At 47.3% G+C, this 23,757-nt stretch overlaps 1 protein-coding gene across 1 annotated transcript in view; it reads left to right on the top strand.

Moving 5' to 3' along the window:
* The first annotated feature begins 1,001 nt into the window (after positions 1-1,001).
* LOC111144915 (PDZ and LIM domain 1) overlaps positions 1,002-23,757 on the top strand; it is a 46,527-nt gene continuing 23,771 nt past the window's right edge. The window contains exons 1-3 of the mRNA XM_022499520.1: positions 1,002-1,175; positions 17,822-17,973; positions 20,071-20,155. Of these exons, the coding sequence (XP_022355228.1) occupies positions 1,080-1,175; positions 17,822-17,973; positions 20,071-20,155 (333 nt within the window). The 5' untranslated portion in view covers positions 1,002-1,079. The remainder of the gene's footprint in view (positions 1,176-17,821; positions 17,974-20,070; positions 20,156-23,757) is intronic.

Raw genomic sequence — 23,757 nt, 5'->3', positions numbered from 1 at the left:
GAGAGGGACTTGGGCCATTCTGTGGGTGGCCCAATAAGCATCATATGGACTTCAACTTTACTCGGAGAGGAGTGGAGTAGAGACCCAGGGGACAGCCAGGGGACAGCCCAGGGGACTCGTCTGGTCTGGCATGGAGAATGCACTTAGGGGCCAAGATAGCAGGGAGCCCAGGTACAAGGCCGGTAGCAAACTGGGAACCCCGGGTTTTGTCCTCAACCCAGGGGTCTTTCCGTGCTCTTAGCTCTTGGCCCATCCCGGACTTGAGGTCTGATCTGTTGGAAAGGTGAGAACCTACAGCGAACTCCATCCTAGAGGACAGGTTCGTAGAAAGTTTTTAAAGTCCCATTCCAACACCGTTTGAAGGTCTCGTTAGCATTACAAAAGTCCCAGTAGGAGGTTCTCCTGCGCGGGGAGCCCGGGCAGGGGTACAGTTACATCACTGACCAGCTGTATGGCCTCGGGCAAGTCTTCTAACTGGGGCCGGCTCAGTTACTTCATCTGTAAAATGGGACTAAACGCCCGTCATGACCGCTACACCGCATCAAATGAGATCATTCGAAAGCACCTTTTAAACATCATTATCTTTTACAAGCGGCAGCCGTGAAAATGCAGTTGACCTCAGAGGGCTGAGTTAGCAGGGCACTTCCAAACTCGTTTACGAGAGCGCCGAGCCGGGCTTTGTCTACGCGGCGGAGTGCTGGAACCTGCTGGGCTCTCACCTAGCACCCACAACCCGGCTGGGAACGCCGGCTACCGGCGCGGGGGAAGGCGGCGGGCGGCAGACGGTGCACTGGGGCCGGGCTGCGGAGACCCCGGGCTCCCCCACCTTCCGCCCCTGACCCGCCCCCTGTGAGGGCGCGCGGGGCGGGGAGAGGCCGCGGGCCGGCGGGAGGTCGGGCGGGGCAGGCGGGGCTGGCGGGGCGGCGCGGCCGGGGCGGAGCCGCCCCCGCCCCCGCGCGCTCCCTCCTCCCGCCAGCCCCAGGCTCCCCGGGCCCGCGCCGCGCGCTCTTTTTCCAACAGCGGCGGGGGAGTACAGCGCACCGCGTTCTGCTCTGTCTGTCCCTGCGGGTCGCTTCGCCATGACCACACAGCAGATAGTCCTTCAGGGCCCGGGACCGTGGGGCTTCCGCCTCGTGGGGGGCAAGGACTTCGAGCAACCCCTGGCCATTTCCCGGGTAAGAGCGGTCGGGACGCGCAGGAGCGGGGCGCACCCGGGCTGGGGAGCGGCGTGCCAGGAGGCGATTTGGGGGGCCAGGGCCCCGCAGGCGCTGCGGGAGACGGCCGTTAGGGAGCCCGGGCCGGAACTGGAAGGGCTGGGCGCATCCAGGTGCGCCTTGCGGCGAGCGATCCCCGTGTGTTTCGGGCCCGCAGCCTCTTCCCCGCCGCGGCGCTCCAGGGCGAGGTGAGCGGGCGGCGGCCAGGCGCGCACTCCCGGTGTCCGCGCGCGAAAGAGGGAGCAGTTTTCGCACGTTCGCTACAGAAGCGCGGCCCGGCGCGTGGACCGCTTTGTCACCCCGCGAGGGCGTGAGGGTCCCCGCAGGTCTCGCACGCTGGCAGGCATCACTTCCCGGTTCTTCACGAGTCGCCGAGGGGCATAAAGTAGTTTTCGAAGCAGCTGGAAAGACCTGGAAGAGGGGTGGAGTCGGTGGCAAGTTTCCCGGCGCAGGTGTGATGAATTGTCCAAACAACTAGTTTTCCTTTCTTTGGACTTAATCCACGGCCAGGTCTCCCCTCCTTCATACGTTTCGGAGAAAAGGGCTGATTTTTTAAACGAATAAGGCCAAATGATCCCTCTTGGACATTCCTCTTCTCCTGCGGATGGTGACCACGCCATATTTCTGCCTGGCGTTCCCAGATTATCAACCGAACAGCCGCCTTTCCCCAAGGATACTGGGTGGGCAGGGGTTCCTACTTTGCGTGGCGGCCGTGGAGGCGGGGTGGCGGGGAGAGTGTTGCTTGAAAACTTTTTGGACGGGTCTCCTTTCTTTGGGAAGGCCCAGGTTCAATCGGAGACTACCAGGCCTGTTGCCCCCAACTAAAGCAGACACCCCAGGGAGATCCAACTAAAGCAGACACCCCAGGGAGACTCAGACTCAGGGTTTGGAGGCCCAGGCTTTGGTCATCTCGTCTAGACTAACTGTAATGTCCCCGTGGGAGTTGCCTTATTCACTGCCTGCACCTAGAAGGCGGCCAATAAATATTTTCCAACTTAATGAAAAGGGGGAGCAAAGCATTCTCTGGGGTCCACGCCCTGCCTAGAGGCCTGGTGTTCCATTTTGGGGGCCATCTGCTTGCTGAAGCTGACCCTAAACTTGCCTCCTCAGCCATCTGAACATCTCTTTGTTCTTAGTGGGGAGGAGGGAGAGAGAAGGGGACCATCCCTGTGGCATTTTGCTTTGTTTTTGTGTTTTTTACTGAAATCCCCACCTCCAGGAGCTGAAGGAATATGCTGGGAGGTGCGGAACGCTTCTTGGCTAGCCACAGTCCTAGCCACATTTCCTTCCAGGTGGGTCTAGCCCAGTGAGGAGGTCTTCTCTGATCATCCCATCAAAGCAAAGGGGGCAGGTGTCTCAGTTCATGGGCCCTGTTCCCTGTTTCTTCCACCTGCTGTCCTGAGGGGACTTCTTGGATTCTTCCGCAGGTACATGCTGTCTTCCTACTTACCCACCGAATTCCTCAAGTGTAGGTACTGTGCCTTCCCCAAGCCTGGCACACAGCTGAACCTGGCCGTCCCCAGTAAATGTTTGCAGGCTTATTAATAAATGCTTGTCTAGGGAAGGCACATTTAGACTCCCTTACCTCATAGTCCATTTGTCCTTGCTCTTTGTGTCTATAATTAACCTGTCAGCCCTTTCCACTTCTGAATTTATATATGACATGAAACCCTTTTTTAAAGAAGTGGAAGATATATGGCCGATCTGTTTAAAGGGCAGTTACCGCCCATCATTTTAACTGCTTTAAAAAGTCAGTGCAAGTGGCACTGTGCAGGAATGACAATGTAGCGTGGAACCCACAAGACTACATTCACTGGTTTGTACCTTAAATATATTTCTTCATTGCATTATGAGCGATATAATGTTTAATGAGCATGTACTGTGCAATGCTGTAGGGGTCCCAGATATGAGAGGACAGACCTCCGTTTTCAAGGTGCTCATGGTCTAGGGAGAGAAGCTAATCTTTATAATGCCCTTGGCAGTTGCTTTTATTGAAAAGTGAAAGTGACTCAGAGGAGGTGACATTCTCGTGTTCAGGGTGGTTCACTTGTTTCTTCTTCTCATTTCTATGTGGAAAGAACGTGTCACCTCATGGGGTTGGGAAAATGGTCATTAAGGGGCCTGCGGGGGTCGTCAAGATCTGATGGGGGTCTGGTTTCTGCTTCTGACTTGAGCTGGTACCTGGGGGTGAGCTTTCTGCTGTCTGAGGCTTCCTCCTCCGTCTCTGCCATGGGGATAACCCCAGCCACAGGTGGAGAGTTAAGGAACATCAGAGTGCTCTGGAAACAGTGAACAGGAGTGGGGAGGTATGAGCAGTGACAGACATACACACCCTCTGGTTGGTAGGTGTGCTACATTTATCAGTTTGGGCAGATACACTTTACTAGTATGGTTTTATATATGTAGACTATGAGTCTCCACACCAAAGCAAACATAAAAGTTACGGGAGGAGAGGAGTGCCTTTCATTTAATTATGTTTGCTTTCTCTTGCGTTAATTATTCTGATATTGGCTCTATTCTTTCTTTAAACTGCTAAAGCTCCCAAGTCTAACTATAGTCTTGTGTACTTGAAATTATTTCTTTTTCTTTTTTGAAATAAGAGAGTCAAAAAATATAGATGCAAAGCAAATAATTATAAATACCTGTACAGTGCCCCCACCCAGGTCAAGAACTAGAACACTACCAGCATCCCAGTAATAAATAGAATAAGCACACCAGACATAACCCAGTCCTGACTTACGATAAGCAACTCCCTGTTTTTCTTTATAGTTTTACTCCCTAAATGTGCATCCTGAACAACATGGCTTCATCTTACCTGTTTCCGGGCAGAATCCTATAGATCCTGTGTTGTGTGTGTGAGAAGAGCTGCTTTCACGCCTCATTGTTCTCATGTGTGCTACTGTGATAAAATTTCAATCCAGGTTTTCAGCTTTACATGGACATAAACCAACTTTCTTCCTTTTCCCAGTTTCTCACTTAAGGCCCCTACCTCGGACACCCTGGTGATCTAACCACACACATTTGCCTCTGTCCCCTGAGATTTTGTTCTCTGTCACTTCTTGCTCCAAAGCTACAGTTGTCCATCTCCTTGAGGTTGTTTCCCCGCCCCGCCATATCAATGTCTTATTTCCTCTAGTTGCTTTCAAGGGAAGCCTTCAGAGAATCCACACCCAGGCCAAAATTGCTGCTCAATTTATGTTGACTGTTTTTCTCTCCCAGCAACTGACAAAAGACAGGAAGGGGTGGGGCCAGAGATAAGGGGGTGCTCTTGCTGGGAGGAGCTGTCATTTGCCTCTTGAGTAAGCCTTTGCTAAGAGCAGTGTGGTTTTATGGGGAATGCTGTACCCTTTGCTTGGGCATCCTAAGGGAAGCTTAATAATGGATACCTTGTCGCCAGAGGGCCTTTTCTGATTTTGAAGAGCGTTATTTTCAGACTGAAGTAGATTTATGTCCTATCCTAAAGGTGGAAAGAGCAGGGGTGCGTGTCAGATTGTGAAAGGCAAGAAATGTCCATAAAGCCTCATTCCGCATTAATAGCCCTTGCCCTCCCTCACCTGGGAAATATTAGCTGCTCCAGCTGATCGTGGTTGATCTACAGCAAAAGGAGGAAGAGGGTCCATCAAAGGGAATAGCACTTAAGTGCTTTCAGTCTTTTTTTTTTTTTTGAAGTCCTTTCTACGCCCAGTGTGGGTGCTCCTGGAATAGCACATGAGTGAATGGTTGAGCCTGCTGGCCTGAAATCCACCAGGCTGTGTCAGGACCTCTGACCAGATATTCCCCCCGACCCAGCCTCCTAAATGCCAGGGTTGGTCTTGGAGGAGGAGAGGGGAGAAGAATGTCTTTCAGGGATTGTTGCAAGGCAGATGACCAAGAGGAGATTATCACCTAACTGCCAAGGTCACACTCTCCTCAGCTGATCAGGACTCGGAAAAGCAGCGGACAGTCACTCTTATGCCGGGAGCAGGCTGGGGACTGGCTTCCAAGCTGTGCCTGTTCCCCACGCCATCCCCTTGCTCTCTGGAGAGGAAAGCCTGTATTCTTTGCCTTTTACAGAGAAGCTCCAGTGCCTGTAGGTTAGGTAATTTGTTTGAATTTACATAGTTTTTCATGGACTGAACCACTTCCTTTTAAAGGAAAGGGTAGAAATTGGGTAAAAACAAGCAAACGTGGCTAGGGCAGAAAATTAATTTTTTAAAGGATGATTGGACTTCAGTGTGTGTCCATGGAAATCCTGGGGAAGCTGCTAGAATATCTGTGGGGTGCCTGGTAAGGGGTCCAGGGCAGGGACTCAAGCTGAGCTCTGCTCCAGTCCCCAGCACCACAGTGGGGGAGCCCTGGGCAAGGTGCACACCTTCTCTAGGGGCCGCTTTTCTGTAAAGATAAAATAATAAGCAGATCCACTGGTCTTGTACCCTCTGAATATGAGAGCCTACTCTCTGTTGTAAAAAATGTTCCAGCATTGGACATAAGGCATTGGTTGTACCTTCAACTGTGAGTTGATTAAGAAAATGTATTCTGAATTCAAAAATGTTTTTAGATGAATTTGTGTTATGTTATTCATCTATGAATATCTGTGTTGAGATGACTCTTCTGTTAATCATAGGAGCCTCAGTTTACACTGGAAAGATTGTGCGAGATATATTTATTTGACCAGCTTGCAATAATGACCACAGTTAAAATGTATATAGGACATTTTAAATGCCAGGCACTGTTCTGTGTGCTTAATATATTCCCACAGTCATCCTTACACGTATCTTGTGAGGCAGATCTAATTAAGACACCCATTTTGCTGTTGAGGAAACTGAGGATGGAAGTGTTCAGTACTTGGCCTGCTTCTTACAATTGATGGAGCTAGAATTTGACCCTCCTGGCTTCAAAGCCCGTGACCTTGATCTCTTTTTCAAAATAACTACTTTAATAGCAGCTGACATTTCTTGAATGCTCACTCTGGGTTCCATGTGCTCTTGCCTTGTCTTCTGTGCTCCCCACAACCCATGACACAGATACACAGGACACTCAGTAAATTGCAGAGCTGGGATTAGAAGTGAGACAGCCTGGATCCCAGGCCAGCTTTAACCACTCTCTTCTGCCTCTTAATCACCCATGATTGTCAGTATTTTATTGGTGGTGATCATGGCACACAGCTCAGCTCCGAGAAGTGCTAATGGTAGTACATCCCTGTACCATGGGTAGGGGGGACCCTCTTGGGTTCCTCACCCCGGAACCCGCTGTACCCGTGAGCGTTGGCTGCGGGGGGGCCCTCCAGCTGCTTTGTGGCTTCCGCCCGAGAGCTCCTGGAGCTCAGAGCATCCCAGGGAGCAGCTCCTCCCCTCCCTATTCCCCTGCAAAGCCAGAAGCCCCCACCTGTGAAAATTGACAGTCCTGCTGTGGGATTCCATGCCCCCCAAGGAAGTGGAGAGCAGAAGTGCAGAGGATTTGGTGGGTTAGAGAGAAGCCTGCCAGTTTGGGTCGGAGGGAATTTGGGGGCAGTTTTTGGATCAAACGAAGATGACTAGGGATAGACGGATGCAACTTACCTAGCCGGTGATGGGCCTGGAAAGTGGCAGCCAAGTCAAGGCCAAAATGAAATGGACCCACGAACTCAGAAAGGAAAAGGAGGTAATTTCCATGTGGCACTTAACACCCTGTGTGATTGTTGACCCTTCCGTTAGACTTAGCTGGGGTCAACTACAATGCTCATCCGTAACTGAGGCCTGCCATGCCCTTTCATGATGTAGGACACTGCTTTCTTGCCGCAAACATTAAAATGATTTCCCAAAGGAGCACGGGTTCTTGACCAAGGACTCAGGACCCGATTTTTATGGCTATGACTACTCATCTGTCACGTGAGACAATAAGGACATAGGTATGACCTATGGAAGGTAAAGATGTCTGAAAGGCATACACGTGGACCAAATTCAGATGGTACCTCAGTGATTTATACCCATTTCTTTTTAAAACAAATTATAAAAAATACTCATGGTTCTAAAGCTGAACGTACCCATATCCTACGACCAACAATTCCGCTAGTTAAATACTCCATGGAAATATGTCCGTATGGGCACCCAAAGGCATGTCAAGAGTTTCCAGAGCTGCACTATTCACAGTAGCCCCAAACTTAGATGATTTCTGTGTGTAACAACAATAGAATGCATAAATGGATGGTAGGGTAGGTACGGGCTACAGGACAGCAACAGGAATTGCAGCTGTGCACAACAACACGAATGAGACAGACGAACGCACACTGTTTTGAGAGAAGCCGGACGTAAAAAGGTAAATACAGTGGGATTCCAGTTGTATAAAATTAATCAGGCAAAATTAACCCATGTGTTAGAGGTCAGGGTCAGAGCTTCGTGAAGGGAAGGAGGCAGAAGGGGCCTTTGGAAGCTCAGTGGTGTTTCTTCATTGAGTGCTGGGTTCGTGGATGTTCTCCCTGTGTGAGGATCTGGCCTGCTGTGGATTTAGATCTTGTGCAGTTTTCTGTGTGCGTGTTGTACTTCAATTAAGACTTTCCATAAAAACTCTCACGCATGTTACAAAAAAATCAAATAACAAAAACGTGGAAGGCATAAGGCAAGAAGTTCCCTAGTCCTCCTTCTCAGAGGTCAACGCTGCCAACAGTTTGAAACTTTTTAGACTTTTTTCCATTCATGTAACTTTTTTTTAAAGATTTTTAAAAAGATTTATTTATTTATTTATTTGACAGAGGCTTAACCCACTGAGCCACCCGGGCGCCCCTGTAACGTTTCTAATACTGAAGTACCATATCATAGTAACTTACATGTCACGTAGACGTCATCGTTTTATACTTTTTGCCTTTTTTGTACTGCAGCAAATCAAGAGTTAAACATCGAGGAGTGCCTGGGTGCCTCAGTCGTTAAGCAGCTGCCTTCGGGTCAGGTCATGATCCCAGGGTCCTGGGATCCAGCCCTGCATAGGGCAGGGCTCCCTGCTGGACGGGAAGCCTGCTTCTCCCTCTCCCCTCTGCCCTGGCTTGTGTTCCCTCTTTCAATGTCTCTCTCTCTCCCTGTCAAACAAACAAATAAATAAAAAATATCAAATTTTGAGGGAAAAAAAAAGCAGCTTAGGAAAAAAAGACGTCTTGATGTCCCACAGTCTCAGAATCCGCCTGCTCTGGGTTCCCACTTGGTCTTGTCCATTCCTTAGCCCTGTGTCAGCACCCTCACTTGTAGGGTGGGGATAATTGTGCTTGTCTTCAAAGGTTGTGGGGAGGATTAGGAGGATGTACAGAGAGAGCCTAGTGCTACAGCCACCACCTGGAAGGCATCAGGTTGTGGTGGGGCCGTTAAAAAAAAATCCCGGTGGTGATCTGTGCATTGAGTACCGATTACATGTCAGACACTGTTCTAAATTCTTGACACTTATGATGTCACTCACTCTTCTCCGCAACCTAATGAGGTTAATGCTGTCATCAATTTCACTTGATAAGTGAACTGAGGTATAGAGAGCAACTTGGCCAAGGTTACATGTTTAGTCAATGGTTAGGCTTTGAGTTATAGGTGGTAATTATTGAAGTGATTTAAAAACACACGGCAGGGGGTGGGGGTTGTGCCCAGCTGGCTTAGTCAGTAAAGCCTGTGACTCTTCATCTTGGGGTTGTGAGTTTGAGCCCCAATGCTGGGTGCAGGGATTCCTTAAAAATCTTAAAAAAATAAAAAATTTAAAAAAACACATGGGGTTCCTAAGGGCTTGTTTGAGAGATTCAGTGATTTCTCTTTTTTTTTTAAGATTTTATTTATTTGACAGAGATCACAATCAGGCAGAGAGGTAGGCAGAGAAAGAGGAGGAAGCAGGCTCCCTGCTGAGCAGAGAGCCCGATGCGGGGCTCAATCCGAAGACCCTGAGATCATGACCGAAGGCTTAACCCACTGAGCCACCCAGGCACCCCAATTCAGTGATTTCTTGACAAATGAGGGTTGTTTTTTTTTTTAATTCACTTTTAACTATATTCCTACCTAAGAAGTGATGTGTGGTCTTTCACACTAGGAGAGCTGTCCCTTGGAACTGCCATCCCTTAGTGTGAGTAGCTTCCTTTTACACTGAGTGGGAAGCAAAGCTGGATTAGGTCACTGCTGTTATAAAGGAACCAAGAACATTTTGAAACATTCTTGGCGATTTTCAGGCGAACCTGTATAAGCTCATATAGTTGCTGTGGCTATGTAATGTAGCTTCAAAAAACAAATTGAGTCAGAAATCTGACTCAAGAGACTTCAAATTCCACATCTAAATGGCATACTGCAGGGGTAGGTGCTGCTCTGTTGCCCAGCTCAGAATCTTCTAGATTTATACTCTTACTTTGATACAGCCATTAAATCAATGGAGGTTGACCCTGAAGACACATGGCATTGAGATTGAACTTGAATTCCAACTTACCTTATACCAGCCTTGTTTTATATAAATGCTGAATTAGATCATTATTTATGCTATCTCTCCTACTTGTAAGAAGAACTTAAGGCGATTTACCACATATATTTACAGTATTTCAACACAAAAACACACATAATAAGATTTTTTTTAAATTGGAACATAGTAAAGGAAAGAGATGTGCCAGGACCTTTAAATCAGGTGGTTTCTGTAAATGCACACCACGTTGAGTTGTAAGGGGTCTGGCCACGGCAAAATAGCACCATGGTGAGTGATTTAACATCTGGAATGAAATTACTTTTACAGTATGCAATTTGCATGTCATCTACAAAGATATTGACCAACATAATAGGTGCCACACATATATGTACACTTTTTTTTTTTCACTCTGTTTCAGTAAGAGATAGAGAAATACTATTCTAATGGATGTTCTTTCAAGGGCCTTCTATATCTCTTAATAGAAATGTAAGCCCTCGAGGTTGTTTCTGGAGGAGCTAAGATTTTAGACTCTAAGTATTTTTGCTTACCTTATAACTTCATTCAGGGAGAGAGCTTCAGGGGAAGGAGTAGTCAACCTCCTTCTTGATGTTTCCACACCTGGTGAGCATCAGCATTTTCTGGGAAGCTTTACAAAATTATAGATTCCTGGGATCTGTGTAGAACCTCTTCAGCAGGTCTGAGGTGGAGTGTGGAGATCTATTTATATTTTTAAAAACCCCAGGGGAGGGCGCCTGGGTGGCCCAGTTGTTAAGCGTTTGCCTTCTCAGGTAATGATCCCGGGTCCTGGGATCAGCCCAGCATTGGACTCCCTGCTCAGCAGGAAGCCTGCTTCTTCCTCTCCCACTGGCCCTGCTTATATTCCCTCTCTTGCTGTCTCTCTCTTTCTGTGTCAAATAAATAAATAAAAATCTTTAAAAAACAAAAACAAAAAGCCCAGGGGGATCTGATGACTGACCTGCTTGGGAACAGTTGCCTCATCCTTGCAAATATCAGAGTTCTCCTGAGTTACTGGTGATCTGGGTCCATTTCTGGCCTGAAGCATGGATGCCAGTTCCAAGGGGGCAAGGTTAACAGTGTTCTCTGGACGTTCAGGAAATTGCCCTGTATTCCTGTCCACAGGTAACAGCACCTTCTGAATACAGACAGTTTTCCCCTTAGGGGAAAAAAGGCTCTGCACTGCATCAAAACTGTTAAACTGTTGGACAGATATTTGGTGAAAATCCCCTCTCTGTCAAAAGGGTTATAATTCAGGTTTTTTTTTTTTTAATTTATTTATTTGACAGAGCGATATAGTGAGAGAGGGAACACAAGCAGCAGGAGTGGGAGAGGGAGAAGCAGGCTTCCCGCTGAGCAGGGAGCCCATCATGGGGCTTGATCCCAGGACCCTGGGATGATGACCCTGGGATAATGACAGACACTTAACGACTGAGCCACACAGGCGCTCCGAGCTGTGCATTTTCTGATGATCGATGGCGACTGGTAGGGCAACGTTCCTGTGTCCAGGGCCCTTGAGCACAGTGGGGGCTGTGCCAAATGGAGAGAGAGCTGATGTCTTATCTAAGAGGGCGGGGATCCTCAGCCTGTGCTGATTGTTTAGGTCCAGAATTGCTGGATTTTTCACAAGAAGCTGCGAATGTAAGCGTTTGTGTGAAATTTACCAGCATGTAAATATTGGCAAGTTTTCCATCGTTTGTCACAGTAGTCTTTTTTTTTTTTTTAAGATTTTATTTATTTATTTGACAGAGAGAGATCACAAGTAGGTAGAGAGAGAGAAGCAGGCTCCATACTGAGCAGAGAGCCCGATGTGGGGCTCGATCCCAGGACCCCGAGATCATGACCTGAGCCGAAAGCAGAGGCCTAACCTACTGAGCCACCCAGGTGCCCCTCAAAGTATAGTCTTTTTATTTTTATTTATTTATTTATTTTTAAAGATTTTATTTATCTGACAGAGACACAGTGAGAGAGGGAACACAAGCAGACAGAGTGGGAGAAGGAGAAGCAGGCTTCCTACGGAGCAGGGAGCCCAATGTGGGCTTCGATCCCAGGACTCTGTGATCATGACCTGAGCCGAAGGGAAACACTTAACAGCTGAGCCACCCAGGCGCCCCAGAGTACAGTCTTTTTAGAAAACAACAGGTTCTTACTGCCGAGTCTGTGTGTACACCTCCAGCCTCATCCCCTTTCTCTCCCTGTACTTCCCGGGTTTCATCCATGCCCGTCCACGTGCCATTCCTATAACTTGGCATGCTCTTTTCCACCTCCTGTAGTGCCCTTACATAGTTTTAAGCAACACCTCCTCTTGGGAGTCTTCCCTGATTCCACCTTTAGGCTCCCATTGCCTCTTGCTTCCTGGCTAGTCCAGCACTCACCAGCTGTGGTATATGCCTGTCTCCCCCAGGGGACCGTTGAGTGCCTCCGTGGTAGGCACCATCCTTTCCAGGCCTGTATCCCAGTGCCTTGTGTGGTTCCCAGAATTTGTAAACAGTAGCTCATATTTCTAGAGGTTGACAGTGTGCTCTGAGTGAACCATTTCTTGTAATCCTTGTAACAGCCTTCTGATGTCAGGACTGTTTTCCCTCCTGGTTCCTAGGTGAGAAGAGGGAAAGTGTCCTGCCCAAGCAGGTCACTTAGGTCACAGGAGGCAGAGACAGGACTCGAACCCCGACCATCTGACACTTCAGAAGCCACATCATAATCAAGGAGCCGCACTCTCTTTCAGGATGCACTTAAGGAATGACTGATGAATGAATGAAGGAGAAAGAGAAAATGGGAACAGAGGAGGGAGAAAATAGAAACCTGTGGTCTTCACAGAGGAGCCAGTGGGCAGGCCGTATGCTCGGTTCTAACAGCCATATTTAGTTATTTAGCTGTAAATTGAAGAAAATGGGAGAGCTACATCATCGTCCTGTTCTGCACCATTTAGAAGTGAAATCAAACCCCACAGAAACCTTCTTGTGCTCTCAGGAGTCTGGCAGCAAGGCTGTAAGCTGCATTAGGACCTTGCAGGATAGGGTGGTTTTACCGGCTGGCCTCTGAGCAAAGTGTGTGCCCTGGGAGGGCCCGAGGGCGAGAGAGACATGCGTGAATGGTGCAGAAAATGGCAGGTTGTTCATTACTGGAGATCGCTGCACCTAACTCCGTTTGTTCTCATGTAGCAAGAGCTGTGTTGTGTGGTCTCTGGGGAAGAAAGCCGGAAGTGGGTTTTTGAGGTTGTCCATTGAGCTAATGGATTGTTTCTTTGGAGGAGCGTACAGGATTTCTTTTTCATATGTTGAAGCTGACTCCGTTATGAGCTGGTTCTAATGGAATTTGATGATCGGGAGGAAATGAGCAGAGACAGTGCAGGATACTGGGTTACGTGGATGGGCTCTGGAGCCCACCAGCTGTTGTGGCCTCCTGCAAATGGTTTTGACCCCTGCTCCTTCACTCCCTCATCTGTAACGATGCATGTCATCTCTTGCATTGCACGAGGATGGGTAAGGGAAGCCTTGCCAAATACTTACACTATGCCGGCCTTTTAGAGGAGCTTAATACTGGTGGCTGTGATTACGAAGATGATTATGGCAAACAGTGTGTCGTGGGGATTGGAGGCCCCATTCAGGATGGGGACGAACCTGTGTTGGAGAAACAGGGGTCTTCTCCCTGAGGCCCCTTTCAGGGCCGTTTTCTGATCTGGGTTTTTTTTTTTTTTTTTTTTTTTTTTTTTTTTAACAGGGCGGGGTTGCTGGGCCTTGCCCAGTGCAGAGCAGTTGAGATGATTGTCCTGTGGGGGTAGACAGCCACTCGGCAGGTGGCAGGGCTGGTGATAAGAGTTCCTTGGGCTGAAGGCCACAGTGGAGGAGGCCCCGGGGGTTGCCTTAGATCTGGATTTCTCTTTGGCTCTCACAGTTAGGTTGGGAGCATCTGCTTGTGGCCTCTTGGTAACCAGCAAGGAAATGGGATTTGGAATGAGCGGGTATGGTTTCAAGTTCGGCCTCAAGCCTTTAGCTGTGAGAACTTGAATCAGTCACAGCTTCTCTGAATCTCAGTTTCCTTATTTGTGAAATTACCGTGTATGTTGGTGGTGAGGTCGTCAAATGGGAGATGGTATGGGAAAGGGCTTTAGTCTTATTTAAATTCTCCCCACTCCCCCCCCCCCCAAAAAAGTATATGCCTCAGAGAATGTGAACTTTATCTGTTTCTGTGTGATTCTATCCGAGTCCCAGCTGACCGTATTGTCTTTTACCCTTCTGAGATTTCCTTTGGCTTCCCATCTGTTTGGCTTTAAAAAAAACAAAACAAAAACAGACCAAAAAATGGGATGGCCAGGCCTCGGTTACTTAGGCTTGGGACTCTTAAGGCTGGTTCTAGCTTGTCCAGGACATGCCAGGATGTGCTTAACAGAAATGCCTCTCCCACAAGACAGTTTGAACCAATGCTGGAAATTCCAGAGTTCTTAGCAGCAGAGCATATGAGAGGAGAAGAAACTTCTGTTTCTATTTTCTCAAGCTTTTCCCTCCACACTCCACCCTTGTCTCATCATTTTAGTTTTGTGGGTGGTCACGTTCCAGGGTAGTGATGTTAGAAATGATCATTTGATTCCTTTTGAAATCGTCATTTCTGAACGGGTATAAGGAAGCAACATGATTATGTATTTCACAATGCTAGATATTTCAAACTCGGTCATTCGTTGGACAAATATTTACTGAGTACCTACTATGTGCCCGGCACTGGGGATACCGCAGTGCAAAGGGCAGACAAAATCCTGCCCTCTCACACCTTCCTGTTTAGTGGCCTCTCAGAAAATAAATAAGCCCACAAAATAGATTCATAGACCTAATGTGACAAGTGTCATGAGGAAGAACAGTGTGTTAAAAGGAAGGCAGGGGTCTGCGTTAGATTGGCGGTCAGGGAAGGCCTCTCTGCGAGTGGTCATTTAAGTGTGACCTGAAGGAAGAGACAGAGTTAATCAGAGCAGAAGTTACAGGAGGTGCTAAGGCCCTGTGGTAGGAAAGAACCAAGGAAGGCCCTGGAGCTAGAGCTCAGCTGGGGGTGGGGTTAGGGGAGGGAGGGTGGTGGCCTGACAAGGGTGAGGGAGGAAACACAGTCTTTCTGGGCCTTGTTAGTGATTTTGGAGTTTACCCTAAGGGGACTCTTTAAGGCTATTAGATTTCACACTAATAGCTTTAACACTGTTAGATTTCATGATAGATTGGTTCCATCAGGCTGCCCTCTCCGGAGATAGAATTTGCCAACGGAATTATTGCCAGTCCCAAATAGAGTAATGCTTAGGGTCTTTTTTTTTTCTTTTTTCTTTTCTTTTCTTTCTTTCTTTTTTTTAAAAGTAAAGCTCTATACCAAACACAGGGCTTGAACTCACGACTCCGAGATCAGGAGTTGCATGGCTACCAACTGACCTAGCCAGGCACCCCACTTAGGACCTTATGTATGTATGTATGTATGTATTTATTTATTTATATTTTTATTTTCTAAAGACTTATTTGTTTGAGAGAGAATGAGAGAGGGAGAAAGCACAGAGGGAGAGAGAGGCAGAGGGAGAAGCAGACTTCCCGCTGAGCGGGGAGTCTGATATCGCACTCGATCCCAGCACCCTGAGATCATGACCTGAGCCGAAGGCAGATACTTAATGACTGAGCCATCCAGGCACCCCTACTTAGGACCATTTTTAAAACAAGGGCTGTATATGGTTCTTTAGAAAAAAGTGAAATATACATGAAGTCCTACCAGATCAGTCTTCTGTGGGAAAGGCACAGAAGATGGATTTGTTTTCAGTGCATGTACAGGTTCACCCAGGGACTGACTCTGCCCTGCGAACTGAGAGGAGAACAGCCTGCCCTTGCCTGGATAAAGGGTCTTTTCCCAGTGGCTGGATGAGAAGAAGGTCTGGGCCTTGGATCAGGGCTCTTGCTTTTTATTTATTCATTTATTGTGTGTGTGTGCATGTGTGTGTATTTTTTTTTTAAAGATTTTATTTATTTATTTGACAGACAGAGATCACGACTAGGCAGATAGGGCACACAGAGAGAGAGAGGGGAAGCAGGCCCCCTGCTGAGCAGAGAGCCCGATGTGGGGCTTGATCCCAGGACCTTGAGATCATGACCTGAGCCGAAGGCAGAGGCCTTAACCCACTGAGCCACCCAGGTGCCCCGTGCGTGTGTATTTTAAGATTTTATTTATTTATTTGACAGAGAGCACAAGTGGGGGAGCAGCAGAGGGAGAGAGAGAAGCAGGCTTCCCACTGAGCAGGGAGTCTGATGCCAGGCTCGATCCCAGGACCCTGGCATCATGACCTGAGCTGAAGGCAGCCGCTTAACCAACTGAACCACTCAGGCACCCCTTTGAAGATTTTAAGTAATCTCTACACCCTATTTGGGGCTCGAACTCACAATCCTGAGACCACAACCCCGTGTGCTGCACCAGCTGAGCCAGCCAGGCGCCCCACAGGCTTTTGGAAAGACAGATCTCTGGTAAACAAATGATGGGAAAGCCAGAAAGGAAGGTTAAGAGGTCAGGATCTCTGCACTGGCTTCCACTTCCTGCTACATTCCAGAAGAGTTTTGCCTGATAAAGTCCTAGCACGTCTGAGCCAGAAGGGACCCAAAGGATCAAGCCATCCACCGCTTGCTTTATGGGGTCACGGAGGTGATGAGGGGATGGACCATGACAGCAGCATCACACCAGCCATCTCAGAAGGGGCCAGACACCGGGGATACCACAGTGCAAAGGGCAGACAGATTTTCAGATTGGTGAGGGCTGATTAGAAAGCATGGCTGCTGAAAACGGCATGAGATATGGAGGCTGAGGGCATAAACCTTGTGTTCTATCTAGCCTGGTGCCTCAAGGGGCTTCTGACCCCTGGTTCAGCTTTGCGGAGACCCCAGATGTTCACAGGATCTCCCCCAGTTGGTTCCAAGGGACAGGGGTCAGGACCCTGTGAGCACTGGGAGTCTGTGTCACCACCATTCTGCTCCTGCGGGGGGGGGGGGGGGCTTGCAGTCCCATCAGGGAAGGTCTTTGAATATCAAAGTCACGGACCAACACTGGGACGATAGTAGTGTTTCTGGTATCGTTTGGTTTAGAAAATACCTAGTAGCAAAAAATTACTGTGTAGTTATTACAGCTACGGAATGCGTTTGTACTTTATTCATTGCAACAGCCTCTGTTGTTCGCTTGAAAAATAGCTGAACGTCTGCGTGTGGAGCATGGTATTTTTCCCGTGTACATGTAACGCCCAGCAGGCAGGTGGATTTGACCCACTGCAGTAATTGACTGGCTTTCCCCAAGCATTGGTGGCTCATAAATTCGGAACCGCTAATTCAGAAGATTCGACCTGCAGGAAACAAGCCACCTATAGGGGATGGTCCTAACCATAGTCAACTTCCCCGGGCGGGAGGAGATGGACCCATATGAGCCACACTACTGTACTGTAAAATAATCTTTACTGCCTTTTTTTTTTTTTTTTTTTTTAAAGTAGGCACTATGCCCAGTGTGGAGCCCAACATGGGGCTTGAACTCACGACCCTGACATCATGACCCGAGCTGAAATCAGGAGTCAGATGCTCTGCTGACTGAGCCACCCAAGTGCTCCTTTATTCCTTTTTTTAATTACAAGAGTAATTCAAGATCATTGTAAAAAACGGAAACATTATGGAAATGTGTAACTGTGAACAGTTTTATGTGCAGTGTTCCAATTTTTTTCTGTGCTTAAATAATAAGATTTTTATAGAAATAGGCTATTGCTGTATGTAATGTTCTCCACGTGTGTGTGTTTTTAATGTACTTGGTAATTTATTTTAAGGAAGCAGTAAGGTTCTGTGGGAAGAACATTGGGTCTGGCTTCGGGGTTGGGTTCTGGCTCTGTAAATATCCTAGTTGGATTGCTGGTAATGTAGTGATACACCAGTTGGGGGATCCCAGGTAAACCACAGATCTTCTTTAGCCTCAGTGTCCTGGTCTCTAAAATAGGGACTGACTGATATGTGTCCTTTCTTAGAAGGTTGTTGTAAGGACCCAATGACATGGTGTATAGGAAAGGACTCTGTGTAACCCATAATGTGTTATGGAGATAGTAAGGATTGTTATTATTGAAACTTATGATTTCCGCTCTTTTTCCTCTTCAGATGCTCTGGTCCACATCAGTGACTACTTCCCCCAGTGGTAACTTACTCAGTGGCTTCCTTGGAGACAAAGGATAACTGACCTACTCTTCCTTTTTTTCCCAGGTCACTCCCAGAAGCAAGGCTGCGATAGCTAACTTATGCATCGGAGATGTGATCACAGCCATCGATGGGGAAGATACCAGCAGCATGACACACTTGGAAGCTCAGAACAAAATCAAGGGCTGCACAGACAACATGACTCTCACAGTCACCAGGTAAGGCCCACGGAAACGCTCAGTCCTCAACGGGAGGCAGCGTGTGAGCAGGTCGGCCTCGCCAGCCTCTGACGCCTCAAGCCCCAGCTCCGTGCCATGTGTGCTGCGGACAGGCCCAGGCTGGCAGGTCTATAGGACTAGGATTTCCCCAGGTTGTTCCTTTTTCTCTTGAATTTTTCTGGTGCTGCTTAGAGTGTGGGCGTCTTTCTCTAGGAGCTCCGCGTTTTCACTTGCTCCAACATGACCAACCAAGACTTTGAGGAAGTAAAATCAGTGAAGTATTGTCAGGTAAAATGGAATGAAGGTTTCTTCCTGGAAACCACTGACAATGTATGAGGCCGCCACTCGTGCCACACCACCGCAAGCAGGGGGTGGGCCCCAGGAGGGCAAAGTAGCACCTTACAAGAATGCTGCACGTGAGCTTAAGTGCACTACAGGAAGGGAGACCTAATGTTCTCCAAGGTTGCCGTGTGAGGAGAGGGCACTGGGAGCTGTAACTGGGGTAGAATTCCCATCCTGCTTCCGTTTAGTCTTGGGAGGGGCAGTACAAGGACATGATTTTAGGAGAGCTTTGGTTTAACTTTTACGAGCTCCCTCCTTCCTGTTGGATCAAGTTCACATTCTTCAGGCACCTGGATGGCTCATCGGTTAAGTGACTGCCTTCAGCTCAGGTCATGATCCCAGGGTCCTGGGATGGAGCCCTGCATTGGGCTCTCTGCTCAGTGGGGAGCCTGCTTCTCCCTCTCCCTCTGCTGTTCCCTCTGCTTATGCTCTCTGTCTCTCTGTCAAATAAATAAAATCCTTTTTAAAAAAGTTCACATTCTTCATTCTGATCTGCTAACCTGCTGCTTAATGCCTTAACTTTAGCTTTCACTGCTCGTCATCATGAACCCTTTGCTCCAGTTCTTACCTATGAACTAGGTTTATTACTTTTATTACTTTGTGCCATAGGACTGGTGGGAGGGCCAAGTGTGGGGCAGGAGTTCCAAATATTGTGTATACTTCAGAGCCCTGGCCTCATAGGAGGTGCACCTTTGTTTTCAATTTTTTTCAAGTAGACTCTACACCCAACATGGGACTTGAACTCTTGACCCTGAGATCAAGAGTCAACATGCTCTACCTACTGAGCCAGCCAGGCACCCCACACCGTCTTTTTCTATCCCCTCAAAAGCACATTTGTCCCTCATTCTCATCTCCATTTCTATCTCAGTCCAAACCTTTTCTTTCTTTTTTTTTTTTTTTATAATTTTTATTTATTTATTTGACAGAGAGAGAGAGATCACAAGTAAGCAGAGAGGCAGGCGGGGGTGGGGGGGGCAGCAGGCTCCCCGCTGAGCAGAGAGCTTGATGGAGGGCTCCATCCCAGGACCCTGAGATCATGACCTGAGCTGAAGGTAGAGGTTTAACCCACTGCGCCACCCAGGTGCCCCTGTCCAGATCTTTTCAAAGACATTCATTCATTCATTCTTTCATTCTTTTTTTTTTTTATTCATTTGCCAGTGAACTCAACAGGTGTGTCCTGTGTCTATCTGGCCCCGTGCTTAGCTCTCTGACCATGCAGGATTGGCATAAACATTCTCTCGCTCTTGGAGAGGAAAAAAATTACACTAATGGAAGTGGGGACTAGACTGAGGTTGTTTCTGTATGATCAGTGCAGAGAAATCCTCTGCATCCTCAAGAAGGGAGGCAGCCCTTTTATTTGGGCCAACCGTGCTTCACGAATTACAATTTGCTTACCTGGCCTAGCTCAGGAACACTGGGAGCGGGAGAGGAAAAGCTCGGTCTGTCCTGACCGAGGTGGTACAGCACGAGGCTTCTCGGGAGCATGGAGCGGGGGAGGAGGCTGGTGTGCCGGGGACCATGACACAGTAGTGAGAAAGGATGAGGCTGGAAGAGGTCTGAGCCACATGGGAAGCCCCTCGGGGGCGGAGTGTGGCCGCCATCAGACAAAACATCATCAGATTGGCAAACAGAGGGGAAGGCAGGTGGCAGAGCCCTTGTTCAGAGGCCAGAAGTCAGGCAAGAAGGGGCATTTTCTGGATTTTAGCATATATTATTTAGCATGAATGAAACAATAGTTTTGTCCATCTGTTGTAGATCGGAACAAAAGATCTGGTCCCCCCTGGTGACCGAGGAAGGGAAGCGTCATCCATACAAGATGAATTTAGCCTCTGAACCCCAAGTAAGTACTCTTTCACCATGGCCGCTGCTGCTCCTGCCTTCTCTGCCTTCAACACGGCTTCGCACACCCCCGTTTCTCTGGCCCTGGAGGCCTGGACCGAGGCCAGGAGAGCCCGCCACTGACACCGAGGGTCCTGGCTCCTGTTCGCTTCTTCCTGTAAGACAGTTCCTGGAGGACAGAGCTGGAAAGCCCCAGGACAGGGGACAAGGAGCGGGGGGAGCATAGGAAGTGATCCAGGAAGCGGGAGGACGCCTTCCTGCGCAGAATAGGATGATGGTTAGGACCATGGTGACATCCAGGAGCTGGCTCAGCTCACCACGCATTTCAGATCCTCGCCAGTCAAACTGGGGAGAGAACAGGTGTTAGGTCATGAGGCCTGGAGCCGAGAGGCGAGAGTGTGCTGGTTACCCCGCCTCCCCTCCCCAGACCCCACTCTCTGGTCTCCATGAGCCTTCTGGTGGGACTCCCTCATCTCTGTAGAAGGGAGGCTTCTGGTGAGACCCTCAAGTCACAAAATAAAGTGGCAGTGCAGACTGAGAACGTGCCGGGCAGTCAGTGTGCAGTCTGCCAGCCAAATAGTGTCTGAGGACAGTAGACTCTTTGAAGACCCCGTATTTGTAAACAAGTCCCTTGGTAGTTAGATTAAAAGTGATTTTCTTTCTTTCTTCCTTAATTTCCTCTCCTAAGTTATTGACCATGAATGGGTGCTCTTTTGAAATAAGGGGAAAAAATTTTAGCCTGTTTAGAACACTTTTGTGAAATTCCTTGTGCATGGCCTGCTCCTTTTTACAAAGTATGTGTCTTGGATACATTAATGAATTATTATTAATAAGTTAATAAATGGGGGGGCCTGACTGAGTCAGTGGGCCACATAACTCTTGTCGGGGTTATGAGTTTGAGCCCCATGTGGGGTATAGAGGTTACTTAAAAATTTAAAAAATCTGGGGCACCTGGGTGGCTCAGTGGGTTAAGCCCCTGCCTTCAGCTCAGGTCATGATCTCAGGGTCCTGGAATCGAGTCCCACATCGGGCTCTCTGCTCTTCAGGGAGCCTGCTTCCTCCTCTCTCTCTCTCTGCTTGCCTCTCTGCCCACTTATGATCTCTCTCTGTCAAATAAATCTTTAAAAAAAAAAAAAAATCTGCTTTGCTGGAACTTCTTATTAAAAAAAATTTTTTTTAAATCTTTAAAAAAAAGTTAATTGATAATGGCTTTTGAAAACTTCTCTTAGACTGGTTTGTGATTGTTATATATTTAACCCCAACTGAAGATTTGAACTTCAACTTTTTTTCTAAATTTGGGACATGACTGACTTCTTATGGTGAATCAAGATAAAATAAAAAGGTAACACATAGCTAGCTATACTTTATACATGAGAGAAATTTCTGTGAAAATGAACTTATAAAAAAAGAAAAAAAAAACACTCATGAAGTGTGTTGTGTGGGTAAATTGAGTGGTTGTTTACAAGTCATATTTTCTCAGAGGTATCCATGAAAATTTCTGAGATACAGTCCCATAACATTTTTTCATTAACAGAATAAAAATCATACTCAGAAATCCTAAGAGTTGCATTACGGACCATTTTGCATCTGGCATTTCAAAACAGGCATGAACATGTTATTCTGTAGAGCTCCTGTAGGGAAAGCTGGTCTAGAATGGCACTCAATCTGTAAACCAGCGATTGTGCAAACCAATTCCATTTTTTCATTATTTTTTAAAAGTTTATTTATTTATTTATTTATTTTAAGTAAGCTCTACACCCAGCATGGGGCTCAAACTCCTAACCCCAAGATCAAGAGTCACAGGCTCTTCCGACTAAGCCGACCAGGTGCCCCATGCAAACTAATTTTAAACATGCCATCGTTAACTCCAACTTCCCGAGAAATTCTTAGCTACTTTGCTGAATTTACTATAAATGTTAAGTTTCAATGTGTTAAGCTTTCATATATTTTACAATACCTAAGGAGTGATTTTGTTTTGATTTGGTCTCCCTAAAATCTTACTTTCACACAAATAAAGTAATACTTAACGTTTCACTTACATGTTTTTCTGTCTTGAGTTTTCATTATAAACCTATAATCCGGTCCCTCTGTTAATATTTTGAAGGTAGTTCTCTTCTTTAAAAAAAGAATTTAAAAAATTTTTTACGAATATTTTAACATCCGACTTGAGTACATTTTTCTTTTGATTCCAGTAATTCTTTGCTCCTATGGAAAAACTTCCCATTCTCCCTTTTCCAAAACCTTCCACTTCCAGTCATTCTAAAATAAAGGAATGAGTAAGAGCAGAGTTCATCTATAATTAAAAGATCTGTTAGTTCATGTAATGCCAACCACCACCCCAGCTTATCTGAGGTCAGAGTAGTTACACACCTAGTTTATATTTCCTCATTATTGAGTTTCCTTGGAGACTGATAAATACAAAGCCCAAACAATTACATCATCCCTTCCAAAAGGCAGGCCCTGAATTAACCGCCTGACTTCTGGAAAGACCAGTATTCACATGGGGTTAGAGATATTCCTTTTATGTACAAAACAGATTTTCTATAAAGAGAAAAATCAGAATTTCCAACTGGAATAATTTTCTCTTGACTTCCATTCTCACTGGAACTGTGTTTCTAGGGAGGGAGAAGGGGTGGGACGCTGGTTGGATGACTGTTTGCCTGTCACTGTGGTTGCCACACTCACATGTCACACCAGGTCCGTGTGAGAGAAGGCTCTGTCGACTCCACTGTAAAGATGAGAAGTGGGCTCCGAGACCTCCAACCAGCCCAGGGCCAAACAGGAAGTGACAGGAAAATTGAGCCAAGACAGAAAACTAGGAATCTTCCTTGGTGCTTGGTATCCTGTGTTGCTCTGAGGAATTGCTGAGGAGAGGGCAGGCTGCACCAAAGTCCCAGGCCACCAACACCGATTTGCAGATGCCCTGTTGCGAGTGACTGTGTAGTGTTCCTCCCGGGAGTTATTTTCTTAACTGATGGTACTTCCTCTTTTTGGGGCATGATCTCTGTGTACTTTGCTTTTGTCCAATGTGGACGAAGTGGACTCACTGTAATTTCTACTTTAAAACCTCACCGGTTCCAGCTTGTTAAAAAGGAAGCCTGTCTGAATAGTGAAAAAGAAATCTCAGTCATAAAAATATTTCCTTGACTTTTATTTAGATCAGTACACGGTGAATGAAGCTGTTACTTTTCATTGTCATGTTTTCTAAGAAAACGTGAAAGACTTGAAGTTTGGGTGAGAAAGAGCAGGGCGGGGGTTGGGGAGGAAGAACAAGAAGTTCCCCCAAAAGAACTCTTACGGGGCCAGTTGTTCTGGGCCTGGGTATGAAGAAAGAGGCCAGGGTTCAGGAAAGTCCTGTGTTGGGGAACACAGAAAATAGGGTGCAGGTCGAGTGTAGTAGCTGCAGAGTCCGTGCTGTTGGCCGGGTCCAGAATGTTTGTGCAGAAAGCACCTTTCTAATTGTGTTGTCGGGAAAAGCCATGATTTTTAAGAACAGGAATGTTCGTTTAAAAAGTGTCAGGCTGGTGGGCGTGGAGGTGAGGGTGTGTTTGTAAAGAAGCTCTGAGCTATTGGCCCTGTAGGAATTATCCAGGCTCCCAGCTG

This window comes from Enhydra lutris, unplaced genomic scaffold (genome assembly GCF_002288905.1).
Source record: "Enhydra lutris kenyoni isolate GAN:26980312 unplaced genomic scaffold, ASM228890v2 scaffoldscaffold12, whole genome shotgun sequence".
Taxonomy (NCBI): Eukaryota; Metazoa; Chordata; class Mammalia; order Carnivora; family Mustelidae; genus Enhydra; species Enhydra lutris.
This window is presented reverse-complemented; position numbering and strand designations above follow the sequence as displayed.